The 25,784-nt window shown below is 35.9% G+C and overlaps 1 protein-coding gene across 1 annotated transcript; it reads left to right on the top strand.

Moving 5' to 3' along the window:
• Nucleotides 1–14,533: 14,533 nt before the first annotated feature.
• LOC132226038 (natural killer cells antigen CD94-like) lies at nucleotides 14,534–24,252 on the top strand. Its single transcript, XM_059680940.1, has 7 exons — nucleotides 14,534–14,640; nucleotides 16,507–16,603; nucleotides 16,884–16,967; nucleotides 18,922–19,029; nucleotides 19,869–20,020; nucleotides 22,033–22,139; nucleotides 23,443–24,252. Exons 2-7 carry the CDS (start codon nucleotides 16,516–16,518, stop codon nucleotides 23,567–23,569), a joined length of 666 nt encoding a protein of 221 aa, XP_059536923.1. The 5' UTR covers nucleotides 14,534–14,640; nucleotides 16,507–16,515; the 3' UTR covers nucleotides 23,570–24,252.
• The last annotated feature ends 1,532 nt before the right edge of the window (nucleotides 24,253–25,784 follow it).

Here is a 25,784-nt window from a genome sequence, read left to right as displayed (position 1 = left end):
GACGAGACAAAGGAGAAACAGTCCAGAGATGGAGATGGTGAAGATGCCTTGCCCTGGTAGCATTCAGCAGCTGTGTGTCACTACAGGTTGCCCAGGACAAAGCCAGAGAAGGTCGGACATGCATTGCTTACTGTTTGTCCATCATCCAGAACTAGAATATCATTGCTGGCACATATACATAAAAAAAAAACACAAACAAACTGTTGGACAATGACTGGAAAAGGGGACTCAAAGAACTGTTGGCCCAGAAAGAACTTACTGCAGACTGATTCCTTTGATGCCTGGCAACAATTTAAAGGGGCATGATAGAACTCTATCCTTTGCATTGAATTTAAAAATCTTATGAGGACATGAAATCTGCAAATATCATACATTCTTGTTAAATTTATTAAATAAGAAAGGGGGACACGTTGGAATTCAATAATAATATACACAGTAATGGAATGCATTTCAATTGTGGATTTAATTTATTAAAAAAACATTTGGGAGTGGTTCATTTGCAAAGATGTTTCATTGAGTTTTAGAATGGAGACATGATGACAAGTGAAAACTGAATTTGATACTCTAACAATCTTTGCAGAAATTACCCAACAGAATGAGTGTAATCAAAGGATAACCATAGGTCGCCTGTGAAAGGAGAATGTTTTTATATTTGGCTATCTGTTCTTTTGGTTTTGTGATAGTCATTTCTCGTTTTTGTTCAGTTCTCTCCAACTGCTATACACTTCCTCCAAAACAGCCACCTGGCAACTTCAACATTCATCTAGTATTCAACTGATTGGAATACTAAACCTTGAAATTATTTGCTTAGACTTTAGCTTCTCACATTTGTAAGCCCATCAAATGTTTTTTTCTTCCTAGTACTACTTTCCCCACTTAATCTAAAAGTCAAGTCTCTGACCCACTTCTTGATCATTTTTATCTATATTATTCCTTTGTACAGCAATTTATCTTTTTAAACCAATGACATACTGTAATAGTTATTTTCATCATAAACACATCTGCCCATTATTCTAAAAATTTCACTAATAATTTGAAATTATTAAATATTAATGTCACTTTTTTATTATTAGATGAAGATGCAACCTCATAGGCATTACTCTTTGTTGGTTTTATCTGTCTTGATTTTAAGAATACACACATACATATAAATATAAAAACATCCAAATTTACAGTACATTGAAGAGTCTGTTATTTCATATAAGCAACAGTAAGCATTCAGTAGCACCAAGAGTTAAAAAAAAACAATCTTAAAGGACTCAAAATTCAAAATATGGTAAAGAGAATAATGTTAAGAAAATGTTAGCATTGGGAACACAATATTTATCATCTACAAAGTATGTTGTTTTTAAAAATAATCTTGGTGGTATTATATTTTTCAAAATATTTTTATGGTTTATTTATCTGACTTTTAACATTAAGAATCAATTTATATTTTCTAATTTATTTTATACACCAAATACTAAAAGTACAAGTTCATTTTATGTCCCATTTAATATTTTAATAAATTGCACTAATAGATTACAGCTATTACTTCTCGGTATTTTGCTTTTAAAGAAAGATTTTTTTTTTTTTTTTTTACTATATAAGCAGTGTCAAAATAAAATTTTAAAATGACAATTATCAATCAATAAAATGTTTAAATATTATGTCTGGTTGACCTTTCGTGAAATTGTTGATAGATTTTATGTCTTCTATTTTTTTTCAAATGACTAACAGCGCTAGGTGTTACATATTGTTGCACAGAGTATGTTTTAAAAATGAATTTTTATTTCAAAATAATTTTAGATTTATAGAAAAGTTGCACAGATAGTACATAATTTCCTTATAATCCTCACCTGGGTTGCCTTAATATAATCATCTTATACTATCATAGTCAAAACTCAAATTACTGAATAATGCTTTCAGTGCGTTAATAAACGTGAACACGTTTCCTTATTTAGGCGGCATTAGGTGCTCAAGCTTAGTGGCTCTCTCTTCATCCTCCACAGTTCTCCAGAGACGTCCCCATGGGCCTACTTTTAGGCTCTTGAACTCGACACTTCTTTTCTGCTCATTCATTTCCTGATATTACTGTGAGCTTATACTGGCCATCTGGAGGCAAAGATCTAGTCTACCCAGTTTTGTCTCTCATAATTACATTTTGCACATGAATATAAAAATGCCTTGAATGTGCCTGGCCGGCATGGCTCAGTGGTTGGAGCGCTGACCTATAACCCAGGAAGTCACAGTTCTATTCCTGGTCAGGGTACATGCCTGGGTTGAAAGATTCATCCCCAGTGTGGGGCATGCAGGAGGCAGCTGATCAATGATTCTCTCTCATCATTGATGTTTCTCTCTCTCTCCCTCTGCCTTTCTCTGTGAAATCAATAAAAATATATTTTGAAAAATGCCTTGATTGTAAAAAACAAAATGATTTTGTAGAAAGGTCAATTTTTTTTCATAATTTGATAAAACATTTTCTGTTATGAATTATAGATGAGATTAATAATGGATGCATAATTATTAAGTGGGATGAGAATGGATACATCATTCACTCTCTTATTTCTTACCTATAAAAGTAAATATGAGTATTAAAATATACTTCATATAAAGTCATATAGGTGCATCTATGTGTCCTTTTGTGAGTACCTATGAACCCAAATCTGAGTTTCTTCATCTGTAAAATGTGGATATCAACCTATTATCCAGTTTCTTGAGGATTACATGGTGTGATAATACAACAAAACACTTAAACCACCCAAAACTGTACTTGACAAATGAATTTCCTAAATGTCCATTTACTTCAGCTAGTAAATGATGAAATACAGATCATAGCACAAACTGACTCATCTTTGAGAGAGTAAAAAAATACTAAACAATAGCAAATCAAATTCTGGGCCCAAACATGACATTTCCAATCATCAGACACTTTAAGACTATGTCCTATTCTCACGTGAATGTTACCGTGACTCTACTTAAAAAATCCATACCCAAGAGCCCTAATTTAATGTAAGCAAAGGATTTAAAGGTAAATCTTGAGTTAATGTTATTTTAAAAATGTCTCTCTTGGCTTGTTTCTAGGCCTTGCATGGAAGTGAGGAAAGGGAGGAGGCCCCGCCTCCCACAGTGAAGCATCCCTTGCTCTGGGCCTTGTGGTGTACTGTACCTTCCCCGAGCTTGAGATTTCCTGTGAGGTTTTAGCTCACACACATCTGAGGTTGTTCTAGCTGCTTTTCTTCCTCTGTTGGGCTAGATATGTTGACAACCTCTCAGAAAGTATCTATTTTTTTTCTTTTCTTTTTTTAAAAATATATTTTATTGATTTTTTACAGAGTGGAAGGGAGAGAGATAGAGAGCCAGAAACATCGACGAGAGAGAAACATTGATCAGCTGCCTCCTGCACATCTCCCACTGGGGATGTGCCCGCAACCAAGGTACATGCCCTTGACCGGAATCGAACCTGGGACCTTTCAGTCCGCAGGTCGATGCTCTATCCACTGAGCCAAACCGGTTTCGGCAGAAAGTATCTATTTTTAAAATAGACACCCTCACCCCAAGGGAAGATCAATTCTTATGTGTTATTTTCATAGAGCATTTTATTGTGTCTTTTTACAAACATGTTTTTTATTGATTTTTTTTATTAGAGAGAGAGAGGAAGGGTGAGAGATAGGGAGATGGAAACACCAATGAATTAGGAACATCATGATTTGGCTGCCTCCTGCAGGCACCATCACGTGGGATGGAGCTGTAACTGGGCATGTGCCCTGACCAGGAATTGAACCACTAAGCTCCTGGTTCCTGGATTGACTCTCAACCTCTGAGCCACACCAGCCTAGCTGCTGTGTCTTTTAAAACAGACTTTCAGTTATTCTCTTGATGGTGGAAGGTTGAGGTGGCATAGAAAATAGCAGGTGATCTAAAATTCATTTTTGTGTTACATAACTATATTTGATACTAGAGGCCTGGTGCATGAAATTCATGCACAGCTAGGGTCCTTAGGCCTGGCCAGCAATCATGACCCATCAGGTCCCAGTCTCCCTGCCTCTCTGCCTCCTCCTTCCCTCTCTCCCTCAGCTACCCGTCTGTCTCCTGCCATGTTCTGTGCCACCCCCTGGTGATCAGTGCACATCAGAGCAAGCTATCAAACTCCCAGTTTCCTGGTCGAATTCCCTAGGGGACAATTTGCAGATTAGCTTTTTACTATATAGGATTATACTATTGGTTTGAATAGATTTTGACAAAGCAGTATGAAATGATGGCATTCTCTGAGCTTTCACTAATTGATAACCAGTGAAGGTGGGCCATGAAGGTTGAGGTGCTAGTAGGAACCTAGATGAGTATGCAAAAATGCAAATGTAACTGCCTTAAGTGGAGCAGTCATTGAGAAGTTCACTGAAGGTGACTTCAGAGCTATATCTCTATCTTGGCTACAAATGGACCCCGAGGCACTGTGCCTGCTCTTGATGTATTACTATCAAGTGAAAGGTAGTGGTCTCTTAGCCTGGATCTGGAAACTACCTTTTTCAGGTTTCAAGAATTGGGATGAAGGCAGAAACATAAAGTGTAATTTCAGCCTGGGTCTCATTCTATAAAAGTATAAAGAGATGCCACATACATGATTCAACATATTCCCATTTTATATCTAGGTTAGAGAAGAATTTTATAACCAGGTACATTCTTTCTTCTATGGTCAACCTCTGATTATTTAACTTTTTAGTTTCTCACTTTTTAAAGTCTTACCCACAGGTGTAATGTCAGGGATTTTTTACAGATATGACTTACTTGCTTTTGACATTAGTACCAGTGAGTTCTAAACATCAGTTACCATCAGAATCATCTGGAGAGCTTGAAAAAATACAGATTGTTGGGCCCCACCTCAGAGTTTTTGATTCAGTGACTCTGGGTGGGGTCCAAGAATTTGAGGTTTTTAACATTCTTGGATCCCAGGACCACACTTGAAGATCTTCTGCTCTTGTTTGTTTGCAATTAGGCCACAATGAAAATATTAAGTATGCTTACCAAGACCCTTTGGTCGATAGGAGAATTCCTTCCTTGGAATTGCTTTTTCTGACAAGAAAAACTGCTCATATCTTTATTGATGCTGTTCATATCTTTAGATAAAATCCCAGTTAGCCCTTCCAACTTAGAGCCATGTTTTCTGATTAAGTATTTCCCCAGTAAAACCTGTTCTCAGAATGAAGGCTTATCTATATTCCCCTCATTAAGGTTCACTATCTTGTACTCTGCTTTTCTGCCTTTCTGTTCCCCAATAGTGGAAAAAAGTACCTGGTTTAAAATTCACTTCTACAGTACTTTATTCTCTTAGAGTACTTTCTTAGAAAATTAGTTTCAGCTTTGTCCCAGGTTGGGCAAGAAAGAGTGCTTTTCAAGATATGAGTGGGAGAGAGAGGAAAAAACATGGAGGTGATATCTCCATAACTCACCTGGCTATGTATATGTATATGTATATATATATATATATATATATATATATATATATATATATATATATATATAAAATGCAGCTGGAAAATTATGAGAATAGATGGGCCACAAGGTAAGGACTTTAGCTTTAGGCAGTGAGGTTTCTATACCTGTGGAGAATTCCAATGAGATTCCTAGTGAGAAATCATATACACGAGTCTGCAGATTAGAGAAGCGATCATGTCTGGAAAAATAAACCTGGAAGTTACAACAGTATATGAGGCAGAGGAAGGCATGGAAGTGGATGTGATTAACTCATTGAAAATTTGCAGATTACTAAAAGAGAAGGGACCAAAGACAGAAACTGGATCCAAACCACACACACACACACACACACACACACACACACACACACACACACACACACTCTCTCTCTCTCTCTCTCTCTCACACACACACACACACACACACACACACCCCTAGGTAGTGACATGAAGAAAACTCTGTGTGGGACAATAAGGGAGAAATAGTCTTTTCTTTTCTCTCTCAGGCACAGGATTTTCTTATTTCATGATGAGTTGTGGATTATCTGCCACCCTGACTCTGCTGTTTTTTGTCCTCTTACCATTACATGTCTAGTCTAGAATATAGTGCCTCTCATTTTTTGTTCACCCACAGCACACAACACTAACACCTGGTGGTTTCTTAACAAAAATTTAAAACACTGTCAATATGGATTTTAATAACATTTTCTAGCTTTGCAAATATATATACAGTAACTAGAAACATTGGGTTTCAAGGACTTGTCTCATAATCTAAATCAAATAGGTATATGGTATTGTGCTGTATTTATCTTCATTCTATCTAGATAGTCTTCAATATCTAGCAAAGCACATTCCCTATCACAAACACTTATACACTACCAGGAAAAAATTTGAAAATGAGTTGGATTGGGCTCAGTGTAATTTTTGTCCTAGTTTTTATATTATATATATGTATGTTTATGATACATGGAATCATAGAATTTTAGAACTATATATAATGTTGAAGATCAGATGTATTTTTTTTCCACATGCTAAATATTCTAAGAAAGTCCTAATAACTATTAATGGCCAGGTTGAGGATGAGGTCACATATTTACCTGGATTTGGTCCTTTTTATACTCAATGGTCTATAAAGTGCCTTTGTGCTAAAATGAATTTTTATTCCAAATCTGCAGTTTGTCACATAAGATATGCTGTTTTATGTGTCTCCACATTTTTATATGCTATCCTTCTTAAGTCTACTCTTCATCGGTTAGAGCCTATTCAACAATTTATTAGATAACTAGATCATTCACTTATTTGTTCCCACACTCATTTATTTAATTCTTTATAAGCCATGTGCCAGTTTCTGTGCAATCTCTGTATACATAATGGAAAGCAAGGTGGACATAGTTCCTCCTCACGAAGTGTATATATATCTTCTTCAACACTCAGCTGCAGTGTAGCCACATCCAAATAGCTTTCCCTGGCAACTTCCTTCCCCTTGTCTGAGTTAGAAGCCACTCAGAATGTCAAGCCCTGGAGGACAGGAATAGATTTCTTCTCCATCTATATTTTAGGGCCTTGAGGTATGGTGGTGCTCTAGAAATGTTTGTTGACTGAATGAACAAACAGAGAAATAGCTGAATGTATAAATCTTCTCCTGTCTGTGGTAGTTCAACTACTGAAAATATGATTTATATTTGCTCATTAGGCTGTTTTATTTCTTTATTCATTGACAGTGTTCTATAGGGTTAAATGAGAAACAACTGTGCATATCAGAACAACCAAAATGATTGTCACTTCCTGCACTAAATAGTCTCTCTTTACTTTTGAGAAGAATTATACTAATTTTGATCTCATATTGGGTGAAGATAAATGAAGTAATGAACAGTTTCATGCATCTATTTTTTACCTGCAGGATGCAGGTAAATGCTCTGTGCTCTTGACATTGCTCTATTTGTGATATTAATTGCATGTATAAGAGAACGTGTAATTTGATGTTGATATTTTGAATGTCAGAGTTTGATTTGCATGGGAGTGGGCTAATGAATAGCTTCTTTGACTTGATTTCAAGTGGAACTTATTGTGAGGGAAGAATAAATATTATCATTCAGAAACTATTAATAATATTCCATTCCCCTCTATTTTTGCTGGATTTCCTTGCAACATACTGTATCCTTTATGTACTTTGTGAAGAGATGGCAAATACATTTGAGTTATTTTTGAATTGATATTCAGAAAATGCACATTCTGCAATCAAGGTGGTTCATGTGATGACTACTTGCATACTTTTATTTTTCCTGGGAAATATAATAGTACTTTCAGGCAGAATAAGTGTCATTTCTATGACTTTTATTTGATCACTTTTAGGTTTCAAAATTTTCACAATTAGTATAAGAATTAATAGTTGTAAAACAAAACATAATATAGAAGCAGAAGTTTTAAACTACAGTATCAATTTCTTTAAAAGACATAGGATTTATTCAGGTTATCTATTTTTTCTTGAGCAAGCTTTGTGACTTCTAAAATATTTGTCCATTCATGTAGGTTGTCAACATTTATTATATAAAATTTTTAAATATGTAATAGTGTCAACAGTAAAAATAAAGTTAAAATTGTTGATGATATTATCTTACTATTTTCAAAATATATGTGGAATCTTTAGTCATATAATCTTATCCTTGACTAGAGGCCTGGTGCACGAAATTCATGTATGGGAGGGGAGGATCCCTCAGTCCGGCCTGCATCCTCTCCAATCTGTGACCCCTTGGGGGATGTCTGACTGCCGGTTTAAACTAGCAGTCCGACATTCCTCTCACAATCTGGGACTGCTGGCTCCTAACTGCTCGCCTGCCTGCCTGTCTGATTGACCCTAACTGCTTCTGCCTGCCAGTTTGATCACCTCCAACCTCTTCCCTGCCAGCCTGATTGACGCCTAATTGCTCTCCTGCCAGCCAAATCCCCCCCAACTGCCCTCTACTGCCAGCCCAATTGCCCCCAACTGCCCTCCCCTGCTGGCCTGATCTCAACCCCAACTGCCATCCCCTGCTGGCTTTGTCACCCCCAATTGCCCTCCCCTGTTGGCCTGATTGTTCACAACTGCCCTCTCCTGCCAGCCATCTTTTGTTGGCCATCTTGTGTTGGCCATCTTGTGGTGACGTCATGTGAGGGCGTCGCACGATGCCACCTAGGCTTTTATTATATAGGATTTTGGTAATTTGTGTCTTCTCTATTTTTCATTATCAGCCTAGCTAGATATTTATCAATTTTATTGATGTTTTCAATTTAAAGAACCATCTTACCAAGAGCTCTTTTAAATCTACTTTTATAGCCAGATCTAGTTAATATTAATCCTCACACACTTATCTAATTTACAACTATTTTATTCTTACAAAATAGGTCGGAAGACAGCTTCCACTCCATTTCATACAAATTTGAATATTATCAATGAAAACCACCATTAAAGTAGGTGTTCTTCCTACAAGATTCTAAAACTATGGCCATCTCACTTGTGATTAAACAGATCAAGTGATGATGAAGTCATTATTTTTTACATTTTTGGATAACTCAAAATTTTAGAAAGGTATTTTCATTTTCAATGTGGCTTCTATCAAAATAGCATTAAAAATAGATAACTGTTAAACAGGAGAGTCTATTTTTGCATTTCCTGTATAAAACATAACACCACTGAGTTTTATTTCATGATTGTCTGTTTAAGAGAGTCTAGAGCAGTGGTTCTCAACCTTCCTAATGCTGCGACCCTTTAATACAGTTCCTCATGTTGTGGTGACCCCCAACCATAAAATTATTTTTGTTGCTACTTCATAGCTGTAATTTTGCTACTGTTATGAATCATAATGTAAATATCTGATATGCAGGATGTATTTTCATTGTTAGAAATTGAACATAATTAAAGCATAGTGATTAATCACCAAACAATATGTAATTATATATGTGTTTTCCGATGGTCTTAGGCGACCCCTGTGAAAGGGTCGTTTGACCCCCAAAGGGGTCGCTACCCACAGTTTGAGAACCGCTGGTCTAGAGTAAAAGTGAAAATTTTTGGAAGAAACACCCTTATTTTTTATTATAGCTGTTTCTACTGACAGTTTTAATGAATTAAAGACTCTTATTTTGTTTAAAGGGCTAAGGTAAGTATTCCATTATATATATATATATATATATATATATATATATATATATATATATATACACTAATCTTCTTTATCCAATCATCTACCTAAAAGAACTTTGGTTATTTCCACATCTTGGCCCTAAGAAAAGATGAAATATTTCCATTTGCAACAAAATGGATGGACCTTGAGAATATCATCCTAAGCAGAATAAGTCAGACAGAAAAAGTCTAAAACCATATGATTTCACTCATATGTGGGATATAAAATGTAATGGGGCAAATGAACAACAAGACAAACAAAACTCATGGACCCATACAACTGTGTGTTGGTTACCAGCGTGTGCAGGAGAAGTAAAGGAGAAAGGGGGTCAAATACATGGTGATGGAAAAAGATTTGACTTTGGGCCAGGGTATACAATGCAATATACAGATCGTGTATCATAGAAGTGTACACTTGAAACATACAATTTTATTAACCAATGTCACCCTAATAAATTTAATTAAAAATAATAATTTAAAAAGGAGTAAGATAAGAAAAATACCAATAGAGGTAGCAATTGGAGAAGGTAAATTAAGGCCTAAATATTGTTACTAAATGCAAAGCTGTAGCAGAAATATTCCTGAATAATTTGAGACTTAATGCACCAATATGTTAATTATTGAACAAAAATTTTGCATGGAAGTTTTCTAAGGATGAGAGCTAAAACAAACTATCTCTCTTCACCTCTTTCATTCCTTGTTCATACAAATTGCAATTTCTTAATCATTTATCTCTATTCCCTATATTCTAATATACTCAAGAATTTGGGACTCATAATTTCTGTTAACTCAATTTTTACCAATTTTAAATTTAAAAAAATGTGAAAATAAGAAATACAGAGTATAAAAAATAAAAATTAAAAAAACTATTTTTTCTTGGACTTTGTTTTGGAAAGATATTAGCAAATTTTATGCACCGTGTCTGATTTATTATAAAGTTCACACTAATTTGGCTATATCCTGGCATCATTCTTCTTCTTTTTTTTCTTTACCTATGTTATCAGGAGCTTCTCTATGTTCCCCTTTCTCTGTCTCTTTCAGTTTGTTTACTTATTTATTCACTTAGTTCATCTTGGGGTTAAATCTTTGTTTCTACTACTGTATTATTCTTTTACCCAATGCCATTCTAGTTTTTCTTTTCTTTGATATTGGCTGAGCTTGGTGGATGTAAAAATTTAGAAATATGAGTGATATTTTATAGGGACCTTGAAGAATAAGGACAAGTTGAAGTAGAAAAGAGGTATAGGAAACATTATAAGAAGCACTAAAAATACATTGGTACTTTGGGTGCAAAGGTGTGTATATGTTTTTAGGATAGGAAAGAGGGGGAAATCTATATCATAAAAGGCCTGTGGTCATGACACCATAACGGCACACGACCACAATTGGTCTCCAGGTAGTGCATGGAGCACTTCTCATGGCTCATGTGGTGGAGGCGGGGCCCCTGGCCTGCAGGGGAGGGCAGTTGGGGGTCTGGGGCTCATGCAATTTCGGGCGCTAGGCCTCTAGTATCTTTATAATAAACCAATTAATAATAGCCTTACACTTTAATCAAAATAGTTAGAAAATTAAAAGAAAATCCATAGACGTGATATATTTTTACTCTGACAATAATACTATATTGACTTAGATACTGTTGGCAAAATATCAAAAGCCATATAGTTTGTTACAATTTCTAGAACCTATTATATGTGTTTTAATTATGACAAACAAAACCTGTAAACTTATTTTGAAAGCCCCAAGAACTAAAATTGCTAATAATTGCTTGTCATTGGTGGTTTACCCATTTTTAAGGATATATATATTATATGAACTGTTAATATTAAACAATAATAAACATATAAAGGGCTCTGCTGATGTGAATCCCAACCACTGAATCTTCCCCCTGTACAACATTTAAAAAGAGTAGAGGCAACACATTTTTAATTTTTATTTAATTTTATTTTTAATATATATTTTTATTGATTTCAGAGAGGAAAGGAGAGGGAGAGAGAGAAACATCAGTGATGAGAGAGAATCATTGACTGGGTGTCTCTGCACGCCCCCTACTGGGGGTCCAGCCCACAATCCCTGCATGTTCCCTGACTGAGACTCAAATCCTGACCTCCTGGTTCACACTGATGCTCAACCACTGAGCACAGACAGACCAGGACACGTTTTTAATTTTTAAATTTATCTTTATTGTTGAAGGTGTTACAGGTGTCCCCTTTGTTCTTTCCCCCCAATGACCCCCTCCATCACACATCTGCCCCTCCCACTATTGTGTGTCTTCATGGGTTATACAGATATGCATATAAATTCTAGGGTTAATCTCTCCCCATCCTCCACCCCACCCCTCACTTCCCTCTGAAATTCGTTAGTCTGTCCCATGCTTCTATGTTTCAGGATCTATCTTGTTCATCAGTTTATGTTGTTCATTAGATTCCACATATGAGTGGGATCATGTGATACTTATCTTTCTCCGACTGCCTTATTTCATTTAGCATAATGCTCTCCAGGTCCATCCACACTGTTGCAAATGGTAAGAGTTCTTTCTTTTTTATAGCCACATAGTAGTCCATTACGTAAATGTACCACAATCTTTTTATCCCTTTATCTGCTGATGGACACTTGGTCTGTTTCCAAATCTAACGGTAAAATGTGCTAGTTTTTAGTGTCAATTTCCCCCTTGGTTCCTAACATATAAAGGTGTTAAATATGACCGAATAGAGTCTGATCCTTAAGCCCAGTCTCTCCAGCTGAGTCCGTGTGGAAGTGTTCTTGGTGCTGTTGGAAAGGATGGACATCCAAAGTCAGCAGCTTCCCTTAGTCTGCGTCACATATAGACAAAGCACACACTGCAGTCAACTCTTAACTCTCCACACCACTGGGGGACATCCCTGCACTGGGAGTTTAGAAAGCATACTTAATGACAAGTGCTGGCGAGGATGTGGAGAAAAAGGAACCCTCGTGCACTGCTGGTGGGAATGCAGACTGGTGCAGCCACTGTGGAGAACAGTATGGAGTTTCCTCAAGAAACTAACAATGGAACTCCCATTTGACCCAGTGATCCCACTTCCAGGAATATATCCCAAGAAACTAGAGACACCAATCAGAAAGGATATATGCACCCCTATGTTCATAGCAGCACAATTTACCATAGCTAAGATTTGGAAACAAGTCTTATAAGTGCCCATAAGTAGATGAGGGGATTAGAAAACTGTGGTACATCTACACAATGGAATACTACGCTGCTGTAAAAAGGAAGGAACTCATACCATTTGCAACAGCATGGATAGGCCTGGAGAGCATTATGCTAAAGCGCAATAAGTCAGTCAGAGAAAGATAAATATCACATGATCTCACTCATTTGTGGAATATAATGAACAACATAAACTGATAAACAAAAATAGAGCCAGAGCCAGAGAAGCATCAATCAGACCATCAAACCTCAGAGGGAAGGCAGGAGAGGATGGGGGTAAGGGTGAGAGATCAACCAAAGGACTTGTATGCATGCATATAAGCATAACCAATGAACACAGACACTGGGGGGGGGGGGGTGAGGGCATGAGCTGGGGGTGTGTAGGGAGCAAAGAGGGGATATGGACACATAGGTAATACCTTAATCAATAAAGAAAAAAAATGCAAACTCAGTCACCTTATATAATAAAATTCCTGTATTAGAAAAAACAACCACCACCATACTTATTCACTCTGTGGGATACACCTGCAAAGTCAATTTACTGTCTTAATTATACTTTACAAAAAAAGTATAAACTGTTCTGTAGCAAAAAAACCCCACATTTATCATACACATACTGGTTAAATGACAAATTATGGATTTGGGGATTTGACAAAAAAGCATAGACTGAGATATGCAGCCGCCAAAGAGAGGCATTAATATACATGCAAGCCTGGAAGATCATAGCTCATGGCAGGCCTAAATGCTAACGTTTGCCTTTAAGAGAAAGCTCTATTACAAGAAGAATTTCTGGAATGCTTTTATGATTATTTAGGTCAGAATCCTTCTCCCTCAAAGCAATCAGTTAGGTCCTCGCAATGAATCTGAATAAGCCAAAGCAAACCTACAAGAAAAAAAGCTAAATGATATGAAACTTGCTACCGTTATTTAGAAGGGGTAAGAAAGTTTTGGTTTGTGAGTGATGAAGGAAGGAGCCTCAAGCCATGGAAGAGAGCTTTTGAAAAGACTTCAAACAGTGCAGCTGACATGAAAGCAGATTTCTGTTAATATTACATATTTCTGCAAAGATTTTTAAAGCATCAGAGCACTGGGGGCCCTTTAGGCACATAGATCAATGTGGTTGATATGAAAACAAACAAAAACAAACAAACAAACAAACAAACCTGCTTTTGTTTGCATCTAACCCCTATTTCTAGGGTTAGTGCATAAAACTGCTCATTGAGTTAAACAAATAGTAAGTTTTTATAAATGCTCTGACATTTGGCTACAACTAATGGGTCAGATGATTTGATTTTGATGCTTTAAAATGACTACATTCAAGTCCATTCAATATTTTAAGCCCAATTCAGTCTATAAAAAGGAAATAAGGTATGAATCATGCCAGGTAGAATACGAATATTTCCTTTTTGATATATATATATATATATATATATATATATATATATATATATATATATATATATATATTTCTTTGTGAACCATTTGCTATTTTCATGAGATTCTGAGATGGCTATTTTCTCTTAAAGCTTTATGAAAATTGGTAAGGCTCAAGCTTGAGTTGATCCACAAAGTGTCCACAGAATTTAGTCTTTTAGTGATCTATGATTCTTGTGTGACACAGAGTGTGGGAGTAAATGAAATGCTGACCCAGTGGAAACTTTCTGTGTGGGAATAGCTCCTGTCACATCAGATGTGGCTATCTTTCTTCTGACAGGGACTGTCTGGGGCCAGTCCTACATATCAACCAGGACCTGCTAGTCTCGAAGCAGAGGTGAGAGGCCAGCAGAGCCAGCACAAGCCAGCGTGTTCCTGACCAAGCTTGTCCTCCAGCTGGCGGGATCCCATAGACACAGGTATGATCATCCAGGATGGGTGTGTGACCCAAGTCTGTTTTGGCACGCTGCTGAGAAAAGAAGGATAAAGTTGAATTTGCTGCAGGAAAGCCATGTAGAAAGTTGGGAGGGCTTTTGACTGTTGCAAGAAAGAATTGACTTGGGTTCATGTTAATCAAAATCTAATGTTAATTTTATTCTATAGGCAGAAACATGAATGGATCAGGATGAGAGTGGGTCAAAATATTTGCTATGCAGATATGACCTTTTAAATCATCAACCGCTTGGGAGAATATTTACTAGATAGTATAAGTCTGTGGTGTTTTTCATCTTATCTCCGTTAGTGCTGCCTAACTAGTAATGAGCGATCCAAAGCTTACATTCCCTCATCCTTATGTTAAGTGTAATATAAAAAATTAGAATATTTTGATATGATTATTTTTCTATGAAAATAAATCCGGCTCTATATTTATAAATTTGTTTTCTTATTAAACATACAGATATTTAATTTTAAAAAACTAAAGAAAACCCAGTTAGATAGAAAAATGTAACTTTAAAACAAAATTTATCTTATAATTTTGGTAGAACATTTATTGAAAAACATGAAAATGTATTTATATATTTTATTATTTTTTGATTATTTTTCAAATCAAGTTTCCTCAAATTATAAAGTAATTAAATGGTGAAATATTAAGACATTTTAAGAATGCAAGAGTGAAATCTAGGAAGAAGAGTGATATGTGATTTCTTTACAGAGTTATTAAAAATATTATTTTGGGAAAAATGTTTTTTCCTCTTTAATCACTATTTATTTATGTATATATATCTAGAGGAGACAGGTTATTATGCATTTTTAGAGTGTATTGTTTCTAATATTTAAGAACAGATGAACAATCATATTTTTAATTGAATATTAATCAATAAAGAAACTACATAATATATACCTGTAGTAAATTTACATATGTCTATATATTTATATAAGTATTATGTTCCATTATAACATATATGTTTATATCACATATATATTTATATATACATTTGAACTAAATAATAATTTATTATATTTTTACATATTTATATATACTTATTATATACATTATTTATATATATTTATTTGAACTAAAGACTATCGTTTACTAGCTATGTGACCTTGGAAATATTGTTTATACTCTTTGAGGCTCAGTTGTCTATAAATTGGAAAAAATTTATCACTCTCTGCATTGTTATTAGAATTACAAGTTATACATCTCTCATTTAATGTTACTTTCTAAACTCCCTTTCCTGAGTCATATGATTCCTGTCTGTTTCTCACACATTAAGAGAGGAGTTATGACTCCAGTGACTATAAGGTTCGAGTAATATGAATGGCTGAATGGTGTCTGACATAAGACAATCTAGCAAGTTGAGGAATTTGTCAGATTGCCTTGTGTGTGTGTGCCCTTCCTAAGGTGGAATTACTCTATTTGGTATATAATTTCAGGATATAATTTCCATTTGGCATAATTCAGGCTCTAAGTGATCAAATATAATGTTTCATAAGATGATATAAATCTAGATTTTTATGAGAATATAAAACATCAATTTTAAAAATTTGGCAGTGAATTCAATTATTTTAAAAACTTATTATACCATGCCCACATATTGCAGTGTACCATTATTTAATTGTGTAGGACTTCATTGAAAGGCATCACAAAGGGACATTTTAAAAATTGTTTTTTCTAAGATTCTGAGATAAATGGTTACTTTAACATGTTTATTTCATTCTATCACATTTATCATTCATTTAACTCTCCTAGTACTTCATGCTGGATGTTGTCATTTTTCAATGTTGTTGATTATGCCTTATGAAACACTGCCAGGGATTCTTGCCGTATTCTTTGCCTGCAGCCTTCAGAAATGAATGAGGAGAGAATGACATATGCAGAGCTAAAATTGCCCTATCCAAAGAAGCAGAACAAAAGACATCCAACTGGTAAAAGGAGAGGTAAAGTTTTTTTCTTGTTTTATGAAAGCATATAACAGGTAAGAAAAAAACATGAAAACATGATAATTGTGTCCCTACATATTTGATATTGCATGTCTGGTTCTTTATAAATCTAGGAACATATATAAATTTAATAGTTAATGAAATTTGTGCCCACAGTAAATAGTGATATTATTTTTAAACTCTAGAATAAATTTTCATTTTGTTCTAATTCTGATGGCTTTGCTATGTTCAATGTTTACTATATATTTGGTGGTGGTTTTTATTTCATTTTGTACAGAATTCACATGGAAAATCATTGCAATAAGCCTGGGAATGATCTGTTTTCTTCTCCTGCTGGTAATCACAGTCTTAGGATATATGAGTAAGTAGCAGATTCATACATTTCTTATGAGAACAATGAGCCAGGATGAAAAATGAGATACTATAACTACTGACCCTCTGCTGAGCCTTTGTAAACTATGAGCTTTGATAGAAATGTTAGTAACGATGTAGGTGTTGATTAATGATGGTGATTTTGTTATTTTGCTACCACTTAGCTGTTATTCCACACAAAACAGTGTTATAGACCAAATAGTATTAATTTTGCTGATCTGTAAAGTGAGGTTTAAATGTATAGTCAAACTTATTTTTTATATAGAATGAGGTATTCCATATGGCCAGAGAATTAGGAGAATCTTTATTTGAATATTAATTTCCTTATTATAATGTGGTGCTGCTTGAATCACAAAGGAAAATAAGCTCTATCTATTTTTCTGTATGAGTTTTGATATATTTCATATCAATTTTAAAACACTTGTACACAATACTTGCTTTAAATAGCTTTCCCTTGATGATTATTAATTCTTTTGCTCACTCATTCAACTAACAATGTTGAGTATCTTCTAAGGGTTAGAACCTATGTATGACACCTAAAATACAGCTTCCAATGGACTCAGTTTAAAGGGGTTGATTTTTTTAAAAAATGAAGCTATCTTTATAATAAAATATTAGTGCTCACATAATGGCATGAAGATATCAGATGAATGGCATAGGACATGTTGAAATAAAAAAAAAAGCATTCCTGTTTGAGGGATTGTCAAAATTGGTTCCTTATTGTTTGGCCTTGGATAGACAAAAAAGGAGAAGGAAATTGATTAATCACAAGAAATGATAGTATTTAGGAATTGGAGGTGTCAATGTGTTTTTTAAATTTCAGGTCCATTATATAAATATTGGAATAGATTGCTGAATTGGAGCAAAAGTTATATTTGTCATAACTGAGCCGAAACTGGTTTGGCTCAGTGGATAGAGCGTCGGCCTGCGGACTGAAGGGTCCCAGGTTTGATTCCGTTCAAGGGCATGTACCTGGGTTGCGGGCATATCCCCAGTAGGAGATGTGCAGGAGGCAGCTGATCGATGTTTCTCTCTCATCGATGTTTCTAACTCTCTATCTCTCCCTTCCTCTCTGTAAAAAATCAATAAAAATATATTTGTCATAACTGAGAACATTCAGAGACTGCCGTTGATGCTGTTAGGTTTTTACAAGTAGCCATTGAATTTGACTGAATGATGGTGGGTAGTAGCAGAATTGGAAATAAAGATTCTCAGGTGTGAAACAAATCCTCAATGGACTTTAAAAAAGATGTGTACACACTTAAAGAGCCATTTACTTTATGTTTTTACATTTAAACAGTTTATCTTTATTGTTGAAAGTATTACAGAGGTCCCCTTTCTTCCCCTCCCCCGCTTTGACCCTTTCTAGCTCACACCCACTCCCTACCTCAGGCCTTTACCACACTATTGTCTGTGTCCATTGCTTATACTTATATGCATACACGTTTTTACATTTTTTATTCATGAGTTTTGGAAAGATATTGCTATTTCTGCTTGAAAATTTTAATTCTTGTTTTGCACATTAAAAGAAGCCTTCTGAGCTCTTTCCCCAAGTATATTCAACAAATTCATTATAAACTTACACTAAACCCCTAGTTCTAAATGCAAAATATGCTAAACAAAACAGTCAATTTCATGAGCTTTGAAATCTTTCTTTGAAGAATAGATGGCATAGAAATTAATTAATACTTTATTTCCAGTTTATATTTTCTATTTTCTAAATGTTGATTACTGTCTTACATACTTGAAAAAGTAATATGTAGAAGGTTATAGTTTCATTTAAAAATACATTTTATGTCTGATACCTCAACACATTTTAACCTTTCATTTTCCCCCTATTGCACTTCTGTTTTGTCAGCATCATTCACTTTGTCATTTAGAATTAGAATAAATTATCATAATAAAGTGATCTGTTAAAGCCATTCATCACCTTTATTTTATAGTATGGATTAAAGATTTTCAGATCTCTTCTGTGAACAAAACTCAAACTATGACAGAAACACCAGAAGTTGAAGATCACCCATCTCACCCTGCTTTACCGCCTCTTGCTGGTATGTACTGAATACTTAAACTGATAGCTCACAGATGTTTCCTCCCCCCATGGAATTATCCCCCTTTGTCCCATTTTAATAAGTAACTTAAAACTTTATCGGGTACTTTTTCAGAATCTTTAATTTTGCTCACCTTTCCTCATCAAATTAATTTTCATTATTATAGCTTATTGAGAGCTTGATTTTCAGGAACAAGAAATCCTTTTTATAGTATCATATTGATCTGATTATTTCAGTATTTTATGCTTATGGATAAATGTTACCTAATATAGATCCCTTGGAATTAATACCATTCCCATACACCCACTTTGAAGAGTTATTTCCTTCATGCAGAACTGTCCTATATTGCTGCAGTTTCTTTCTTTCTCTCTCTTTTTTAAAAAAAATATGTTTTATTGATTTTTTACAAAGAGGAAGGGAGAGGGATAGAGAGTTAGAAACATCAATGAGAGAGAAACATCGATTAGCTGCCCCCTGCACGCTCCCCACTGGGGATGTGCCAGCAACCAAGGTACATGCCCTTGACTGGAATCGAACCTGCGACCCTTGAGTCTGCAGGCCAATGCTCTATCCGCTGAGCCAAACCGGTCAAGGCTGCTGCAGTTTCTTTGTACCTGAGAAATCCAGATTCCTCAGTGCAGTCTTAGTAGTGGTCTTGGTTCTGTCAGAGAGTATCTGGCTCCACACTATTATCTACAGAATTTGGCAGAAGAGCTATTCCCAACACTCCAACTTTTGGGATACAGGGAAATCACTTATTTTCTGAATTAAACCATAAAATACATAAAAATTACAGTCTCCAAATGCTCTTGTGGATGATGGTGGTTTTTGTTTTCAAGATAAAGATTATAACACATGTCAAGAAAAGTGGTCCTGCTGTGGAGAGAACTGTTATCATTTTTCAAAAGCAGAGGGAACTTGGACTGAGAGTAAGAAGTCATGCCAAGACCTTGGTTCTAGTCTCATTAAGATTGAAAGCAAAGAGGAGCAGGTATGTTCCCCCTATTAAACCTGAGTAAGTGCTTCCTGAGAAGCTCATATGTACTGAGTTAGGGCCATTGGTTGGTTAAGCTTTCCTCCAATATTACGTGGTCACAGTGGTTTGAAGCCCTTGTACATAGTGAAGATTTACCTCCAGAGGAGGGGACACAGGTGTAACGGAGACCTGAAAGAACCACTGTTTCAAACCAAGAGAAATAGCTTTGCTTTGGGTGCCATAGAATAATTTTCAGTGTTTTTATTCTATCTGTTTTATCTTCACATGTTAGTATACATCAGATTGTTTAGGATTTAGCCTCTTGGGACTAATACATGGGAAGGAAAAACTGCCTTCAACAATATGAGGAGTCTAAAAGACTACTTCTCATTGTACTGAGCTTTCTTCTGCCATCATCAATATTTGGGAGGGATCATACTTCTAAGGGAAGACGAGTCACTCTCATGGGCATGGGACATATACGATGAAAAATTAAGGGAATGAATATGCCTGAAAATGAATTTTTGTGTTACTCATAATTCAGAATGATAGAAGAAGCTTCTGTTTCCCAGAAGAGAAAATCTAGATCACATTTGCAATCATTAATAACATTTGGAAATATGAAGCCAATCTGACAGATTCTGTAGATTTCCCTTAAATGATTCAATTTAGGCACTGAATTCCATTCATGGTATTTAGTCCTAGTAGTGTAATTCCTATTAATGTTTTATAAAGTATGAGCCAAAACCCCATGTTTTCTTATTTATAAAATTATTCTATTATTAAAATGACATTATGAATTAATTTTTCTTTACAAAAATTGGATGTACTAAGTAATCGAATATGATGTCAAAAAATCCAGGTATAATTTACAAATACCTTGATCTAAAAACTTTAGGGGTCCTCAAACTAGGGCCCGCAGGCCACATGCGGCCCGCTGAAACATTTATCCGGCCCGCCGGGTGTTTTTGCCGCCGCTGTCTGTCCTGCTTAGCAGCCGACTGGTCCTGGGCCCGCAGTGCGCATGTGTGGAATGTCTGAGGGACAGTGAACTGGCGCCCTGTTTAAAAAATTTGAGGGCCTCTGAATTCTAAAGCCTCATTTTTTTAAAATCAATCAATTTCTAAATGATATGTTTTGTTCTACTCTCAGGAAATTAACTTTATTTATAATCCATATTTTTCTTGTAATTTCCAATCCATTCTACTCAGTTTTATTTCTGGACTATAGAGTTTTAAAGAAACTGCTTATGTCTGTCATCCCTGTATTTCCATGAACTATTGTAGCTCATTGAAATTTCTTGAAACTTTGGCTGTTGGTAAGAGCAAAAGTGAGGCTTCATATTATTATCTCACTTGATAATGACCTTGTGTCAGCATCTCAAACTGGAATACTGACAGATTATATAAATTCTGTGACACATTTTGTTATAGAGCACATTATTCTCACATTCGTGCTTTAGAATTTTCAGTGTGTTGCTGCTTTACTAGTGCAAAGCCTAGAGTGTAATTAAAGCCTAAGAGTGAATTAAATCCACTGATATTTGAAATCAGAGATTGGCTTTATACATTTTGTATACCACTAGCATCTAGCAAAAAGAAATGTGAATGAAATAATGAATGAACATTTAATTTTAGTACTTCTTCAGAGATATAGGAATTATAAAGTATATTTTTGACATGCTCTATCATACCCTTATGTTTTTCCTAGGCATTTAAAGATAAACTATGTCAATTTTCCTCTATACAACTTAGTTATATTGAAAAATGTTGGGTGGGATATGGAAGGAGAGAGAGAGAGAGAGAGAGAGAGAGAGAGAGAGAGAGAGAGAGAGAGAGAGAGAGAGAGAGAATAAATGCATTGTTATTGCATTTAGGAAAATTAATTTATAGCAAAATTAGTGCCTGGTCAGTTTATTCTAGGGGTGCTTGAAGATAAATATGCCCAGTATTTTATGAGAGACCTTTATAGGTACAGTGTTATAATTGATAATATGAATAATAGTAGTAGTTTTAATTTTCTTCCAGACCTTTCTTCAATCAAAGATCAAATACAGAGGTTGGATTGGATTACATAAAAAAGGAGCTAATCACCCTTGGGTGTGGCTGGATAACTCAACACCATCTCAGAAACTGTAAGATTTTATTTCATAGTCTTCCCCTCCATTTCTTTCTCGGTAACTGATTCATAGATTATAAACCAAGAACAGGAAAATATTCATAGGAATTAGGTCACATCTCTAATTCCATTTGATCTCATTTCTCAGACAGGCAAACAAGTGCAAATCTCAGCCCCTAAGAGCATTATTTCTTCCCATGTTTATTAATATATATATAGAGAGAGATCGATTTCAGACAGGAAGGGAGAGGGGGAGAGAGAGTATAGAAACATCAATGATGAGAAAGAATCATTAATCGGCCGCCAGCTGCATGCCCCATACTAGGGATGGAGCCTGCAACCCAGGCATGTGCCCTGACGGGGAATCCAACCATGGCTTCCTGCTTCATAGGTTGATGCTCAACCACTGAGCCGTGCTGACCAGGTTCCTCCCATGTCTTTTAATGAAGGGTCCAGACCCAGTAAAGCAACAGTTTGTTTTGTATCATTCTCCTGTGTATTCTGTGATACTAGCTGTGTTGAAAGGTGTGGTTGGAGGAAAGGGTCAATATCTAACAATGAAAGAAAAGTTGTATTGAAACCCAGCCCTCCTAAGTAAAATTTGTAGCCATTTACTTGATGTCATTTAAGAATTTAAAAAAATCTATTTGAAATAATCATTTAGCAATCTTGAATCTCTTCTATGGTCATTGGTATCATTCTTGTAATTATTTTGCACAAATCTACATAATTCCTTGTAGTCCTCTCTCATTAGTAATTCAACATAGATTTGTTAGTTGCAGCCTTTCCCCATCATTTAAAACACATGATTCCTATTCTTATTGTTCATTTTCACAAAGTTTTAATGCTTTATTTGGTGTGGAAGATATTAAGTTCTGTGGGAAAGAAGTACACTCTGGTTTAAATGCAAATAAGCACCTTCTATGTTCAAAGTAAGGCTAACAAAAGAGACCCATGCTCTATGCATATTAATCTGAGTCTTAGGAAACTGGAAATATTTTTCTATCTAGTTATAATGTGTCATGCAACACATGTAAGTTAAAATGTAGAAATTTCAGAAGTCTCAGACGAAATTAGAATGTACATGTCCAATCCATGTATATAGCCCATTCTAAACTTCCTTTTCTACTCCTTGCCTATTTTTAACTGTCGATGGCATTATTTTCATTAGTTTTAGATAGAATTATACTTTTTATTTTATAGCTATTTATCTGTCAAAAATGTTTATGTTCATCAAAATAATTATACACATATATTATGTGACAATTAGATTTTGTCTAAGGAATGACTTTCTAAAATAAATATATTCTCTAATGCAGGAATTTTCAAGAATCTGTGACAAAGGCAAACTGTGGATTCCTCAAGCCAACAAATATTGCTACTGCTGATTGTACTAAACGTTCTCCTTTCATTTGTAAAAAGAAGATTTCCTGCCTTAATAATTAGCAAGACTATAAATAAAATCTTAATATTTACATTCTTTAATAATTATTAGGGGAAAAAACTGGGTAATCACTCGGATTAGTCAACTGTGCCGGATTTATAAAGGGGTATGATCTCTTAAAATTTCTTTGAGCAAAGATAAAATAAGTAGTTTTATAGTGTGTCCCAAAATTAATGCAAGATTTGCAATTCAATTCAATTGCAAATATTGCGTGAATCTTGGGACACACTATATAAATAGTAATGTTAAATAAATAGAAAAATAAGTTTGTTTGCTATTTCCAGAACTAATAAAGTAGAGAACATGAAACAAATTTGTTTTGATTTATTTTACATTTATATTGAATTTTATTACATCTAATTTTTTCTTACTCATTGAATGAAATTTGTTTGATTAGTTAATTAATATAATTCATCCTGTTAAAAATATGGGAGGCACAAAATAATGAACAAATTCTTTTTTCTCATCTTGTCCCCTAGTCACCTAGTTCTCTTCTTAGAGTCAAATATGTACCTAGTTTCATAGATATTATTCTAGAGATATTCTTGGAAAGTACAACTATATACATGCTATCTGCTAGACCAAATGTTAACTATAAACCATAGTCCTGCTTATTATTATTATTTTTATTTAAATATATAGCCTTCAGGTCATTCCATCTCTTTGTAAGCAGCTGCAAGTATTACACTAAATGGATGTATAAAAATTTGTTTAACCAGTGTTATTGTAATAGATATGTATGTTTGTCCCAGAATTTTGTAATTACAGAAAAATGTTCAATGAACAGCCCTTAATACAGTACCATTTGCTAGAGAGCATATCTAAAAGGTATGTCTGTAGCAGTGTGATTTCGGTATCAAAAGGTATGTACATTAAATTTTAATAGATATTTAATGTCTAAGTAGAGGTTGTACACCTGTTCTCCAAGCAACAATGTTCAACAGTGCCTGCTTCCACCATAGACTGTTACCAATCTTTTTGGGTTTGCCAATAAAGTCTTTCCCATATGTATGTGCACATCACTTTCTGAAAACTGAGCTGGAAGAATCTGGAATACTGAGACAGAGCCAGGCTGAGTGTCCAGGTCAAGGTTCATTCCAAGGAGAGGCACCTAGACCACCCTGTGGCTGGAGAAGACATGACTTCTTCAGGCAGCAAGTCCACATAAAGACCAATGAGGCTGTAGTCACTTTTCAAATTGCAGCCACAGAATGAATTCCTCTGGGAGGGGTGGAAGCTCCCTCCATGCTGCTATATGCCAAGGCCCGAGAACCACTCTGGCATCCCCACAGGCTGGGGGACCCACTGTCCCAGGGGCCCATTGCACCTATTGTGCATGTGAGGGCACTACAATTCAAAAGCACTGGGCACCAGGAACCAAACCAAGGTGTTTGCAGAAACCTGGTCCCAGGGCTGGGTCTTTGGGGAACAAGGCATATGCCTAAATAAGAGCCCTTACCTACATATATGCACATTTCCCTTGTGAATGCTTAGCTGGGAGAAGCTGGACTGTCTTGCTAGGGCAGAGCCTGATAGCCCAGCCAAATTTCCCCCATGACAGCGGGCCATCTCGATGGCTAGAAAGTTGGGGACCACAGCTGGCTGCGAGTCCAGGTGGGGACTGACTGAAGTGTGGCTGCTATAAAGCTGCAGCCTCGCAAGGATGATTTTTGGGAGAAGTTAGGGCTTCAGTTAAGGTGGGGACTCTGTGGGGAGTTGGGAGCTGCCGCAAAGAGCCCTCAGTTCTAAAAAGACCTTGCCTGCACCAGGTGCACATGACTGGCAATGCAGGTCAGGGGCACTGGGACCAGGAAGCAGGCAGTTTGAGAAATGCCTGGACCGAGAAGTTGGCTCTTGGAGGGACAAGGCATAAACCTAATTAAAACATTAACCTACACATATGGGCATTTACCCAGTGAAGGCTGAGCTGGGAGCATCTGCACTGCCTTGCCAGGGTGAAGCAGGGAAGCCTGGCCAAGGTTCTATCCATCCAATGAGAGAAACCTGCACATATTGGTGACACAGAGTGGTTAAGTACTTTGCCCAGAGTCACACAGCTGGTAAATGGCAGAGCCAACATTCAAACTCCAGCATTCTGGACAGCTCCTGGAGTCCCACAGGTGGTTGTGGGGAGCATGCAGACAGACTAGGGACAACCCCAACCCTCCCGCCTCCCCCCCCTCCGCCACAGCTCAGTGTGGTGAGGGGAGGAAGTCA

The sequence above is a fragment of the Myotis daubentonii genome, chromosome 2, assembly GCF_963259705.1.
Source record: "Myotis daubentonii chromosome 2, mMyoDau2.1, whole genome shotgun sequence".
NCBI classification, from domain to species: domain Eukaryota; kingdom Metazoa; phylum Chordata; class Mammalia; order Chiroptera; family Vespertilionidae; genus Myotis; species Myotis daubentonii.
Note: the sequence above shows the minus strand (reverse complement) of the source record. Positions and strands in the feature narration are given on the sequence as shown.